Here is a 3,931-nt window from a genome sequence, read left to right as displayed (position 1 = left end):
TGCGCCCTACATGCTAACAGCTATACTGTATGTGCTAAAGTCCAACCTCAAAACATAAATGGAAAAAAAATCAAAAGGCTGTAAACTCATCTGGAACTGAGCTGGTTATTCATTTTTGAGATGTATACTAGCGACACATACCGCTGCAGAGGAAACTGGTCATCATGCTGAACTGTCAGGCGTTGCCTAGCGACACATACCGCGTTTAGAGTAAACTGATCATCAGGCTGAACTGTCAGGCGTTGTGCTAGCGACACATTACCCGTAGAGTAAACTGATCATCAGGCTGAACTGTCAGCGTTGCCTAGCGACACATACCGCGTAGAGTAAAACTGATCATCAGGCTAACTGTCAGGCGTTGCCTAGCGACACATACCGCGGTAGAGTTAACTGGTCATCAATCAGGCTGAACTACAACTAGCTGAAACAAGCCACCACAATTCCCCACATGGTAGCTTCTTGTCATTGTTGCTAGCTATCTGACCGTTCAGACTCATAACACACAGCCATCTGCCCCATCGATGCGTGTGCATAATTTATGTGATATCAGGCAACCTGTCTTTGTCGCTTAAACCACAGAGCTGCCCTGGCGTCTGTCATTAACAAGTTCTGTCTTCGATAACCCTGTTAGATATTTTAAACATCGATCGCTGTTAGAATGCACTGCATGTCCTATTATATGACACAAGGGGAGAAGTGATAGGTTTTTCTCACTGGTTACATAAAATGGTTGGATGGAAACATGGTTTATGTGGCTGAAGTACCCGACAGGCTTGATGGAAACAGCACATTTTTGCCAAAAAAATAAAAATAAAAAATAATACTTTAGACCAGGGTGGATATTTTTTTCTCTGTGAAATAGATTATGTTATGATTAAAAAAAGGTGAACTATCCCTTTAACCCATCTTGAAGAATGCCAATGTAGGAGGTCCAGGGATGATGGAGTTCCTGAAGAAAGCGGTGGCCTCATTGACCTACAGCTCCCTCTGTATGCCGGAGGACATCACTGCACGCGGTCTGGAGTCAATCCCCAARTTCTTCTACAGGGATGACGGACTCAGGTTGTGGGACATCGTTCACAGGTAGTTTGTGTACAGGTCTCTTCAGTTTTGTGGTGAAAAAAATTCAAGATCTGTCAATTTGACAGCACAATTAGATTTGTGTATTATAAGGAGGCTAGTTCATGCAGCTACATGTTTGCTCAGTTTACTAACTCTAGTTAACTCCTTCCTCCAAAGTAAATCATGCTGCCAGATTATAATGAGGTTTACAGTATTTATTGCAAAGATTTGTGCTCTTTTGCACTATGACAATGTAGCCCATAATATCAGTGCTGGGTCATTCCGTGAAATGAGTGCCTTTTGTGTACCTTTGATATTTTTAAAGCCTGTTATATTAAAGCTATATTAAATAGACCTCATGGATTTTTATTTTTATTTTTTATATGAATAAAGTCTTGCTAAAGTGAAAAAATTCAGCATTTTAACATGTCCCTCTGTGCATCCTCTGTGACTTCTAGGAAGATTTTAACCCCCTTAACCTCAACATTTCTACAACTTTTCACCATTATTTTAAAGCTTTAGTTATTTTGTTGCTTTGACAAAGTAATTTCTGAAGATTATTATATATTTCACATGATTAGTGATTAATTAAAAAAAAWAAWAATAATGTTCCTAATTTTAAGGTCAATCCTGTTAAGTGAACTGAACTCTTTTTAAAATGGTGAACATTTTTTGTTAACTATTTTTTTTGTGAAGAACATTAAACATCTAGTCAAATCATAACAATTTGACTAGATGTCAAAAGCGTAACACTTCAACCCAGTTACCCACAGACAGACAGACAGACAGACAGACAGACAGACAGACAGACAGACAGACAGACAGACAGACAGACAGACAGCAGACGACAGACAGACAGACAGACAGACAGACAGACAGACAGACAATGAGATTTTCACAATTTTTAAATGAAGCTTACATACCTGGGTCGCTCGTCTTTTCAGTTTGCTGCAGCTAGCGACTGCAACGAGTTGCAACAAACACTCCAACAGGACAGTTTTATCTCCATCTCATCATTCAAAGTCTCAATCATGGACACTTACTGACAGTTGTGGCTGCTTTGCGTGATGTATGTTGTCTCTACCTTCTTGCCCTTTGTGCTTTCGTCTGTGCCTAGTTAAATAAAAATGTAATTTCCCCTCCCTGTTGCCAGAACAAGCTTCCATTCCCTGTCACCATGAGATTTATGGCTGATTTAAGATAAAATCGTCAAACACTTACGGTCAACCCTGTTACTTTGGTTGTCACTTAATAGGCCCTTACTATAATATTTTATTTTTATTTAACTCTGATATATATTCTTTTATGAAGTTTAACATGTGCTCTTATGATAATGTTAAAATTAGGTGAAATAAAAATCACCAAGTTACACTACTCATAAGGCCCTAACTGGTGAACAGCCCTGTGTTTTGTCATAGTGTTTTGCTAATACCTGATGTTGTCCTGTGGTTTTGTATAGGTTTGTTCAGAAAATGATTGGTCACTACTACACCTGTGACTCAGACGTCCAGCAGGACTCTGAACTGCAGAACTGGATCAAGGAGATCTTCTTCCATGGCTTCCTGGCAAAACCAGCACAGGTTACACTTTTCTCATTTAAAAGACACAGTAGCTCTTTCTCAACTCTTAATCATAAGACTACATCAGTGCAATCAAATGTACAGATTGATTTGTTGATGAGTGTTTTCTGATAATACGTAATATCCAGAACATTCCAAGTGATTCCATACAGTATCTACTGTAGGTTTGAAACCAATTGGCATCAGATTTCATGTGAATATTCTAAAATCTTTTTTCAAATTTCCCACCAGTGGTGTTTCACCAAATGGACTTGTTGCTGATAGAAATCAGTGCATGATGACAATTTTCTTAAACATTTTATTTTTATTTTTTTTATCTCAAGTTCAATGTGTTTCCATCACATTTTAATCTCTATCGATAGTTTTGTCACAAACTGTTGCGTTAAATAGCTAATGTGCCGACTCTGGTCTTGACTCGTGTGCTCTAGCCAACAGCTGGCAGATACAGTGAGGATGGGGTAGTCTACATTAGGAGATTATTATGGCAGTCAAGCATCTATCATCATGTCACCAGAATAAACCTTCGATATTTATTGGAAAGGAGCATCAATATCATCACTGTCACTTTCACCACCCTGGGAAGTTCATCATAATTTTTTTAATCTGTAACATGTTGCTGAAATGTGTATGCTAAAAATGAGTGGGTGTGTCAGTTCCTGGAACCATAACCACGGAAAGCGAGGCCCGGCCCGTTGCAGCTCTATAAACTTCCACAATAACCAAGTCGTAGTGGACACACACCATATCTTTGCGTGACTCCAAGTTCTTGGAATGTGATGGTTATTATATCAATATTTGCACAAAAGATATTTCCACTGCCATTTCTTGCATAATTCATTTGACCGACACACAAATATCCCACAATGTAACGAACAAATGATCTGCTGTCATTTATTGTAATTGTACCGAAACTTCCTGTTTCCATCACAGCTGTCATTACTTTTTGTATACAGTTTGACTTACATAAAAGCTGTGGATGGAAACATAGTTACAGAAACTAATGTAATTTCATGGTTCTTTCAGTGTGGATGGATGACTCTCTTTGTGGATAAACTGGATGAGACTGATTACTCTTTGTTTTTTAAAATCTTTAACTGAACACTTTTATAAGCATTCATAAACTGCCATTCTTCCTGTTCTCTTCCAACAATTAACAAACATCTGACCAATCAGAATAGCGCAAAGTAGTTGCAAGGTAGATAATCAATTACCATTCCAATTCACCACACTGTAGAACTAACAACAGTGGCTTAGAAAATAACTCATACAATAATCTTTCTTCCCTCCTC

General features: G+C 38.3%; 1 protein-coding gene across 1 annotated transcript; it reads left to right on the top strand.

Moving 5' to 3' along the window:
* Positions 1-752: 752 nt before the first annotated feature.
* On the top strand, positions 753-3,093 carry LOC139028275 (polyunsaturated fatty acid lipoxygenase ALOX15B-like). Its single transcript, XM_070445287.1, has 3 exons — positions 753-1,083; positions 2,522-2,670; positions 3,071-3,093. Exons 1-3 carry the CDS (start codon positions 938-940, stop codon positions 3,091-3,093), a joined length of 318 nt encoding a protein of 105 aa, XP_070301388.1. The 5' UTR covers positions 753-937.
* Positions 3,094-3,931: the final 838 nt, after the last annotated feature.

The sequence above is a fragment of the Salvelinus sp. IW2-2015 genome, linkage group LG9, assembly GCF_002910315.2.
Source record: "Salvelinus sp. IW2-2015 linkage group LG9, ASM291031v2, whole genome shotgun sequence".
Lineage (NCBI taxonomy): Eukaryota > Metazoa > Chordata > Actinopteri > Salmoniformes > Salmonidae > Salvelinus > Salvelinus sp. IW2-2015.
Note: the sequence above shows the minus strand (reverse complement) of the source record. Positions and strands in the feature narration are given on the sequence as shown.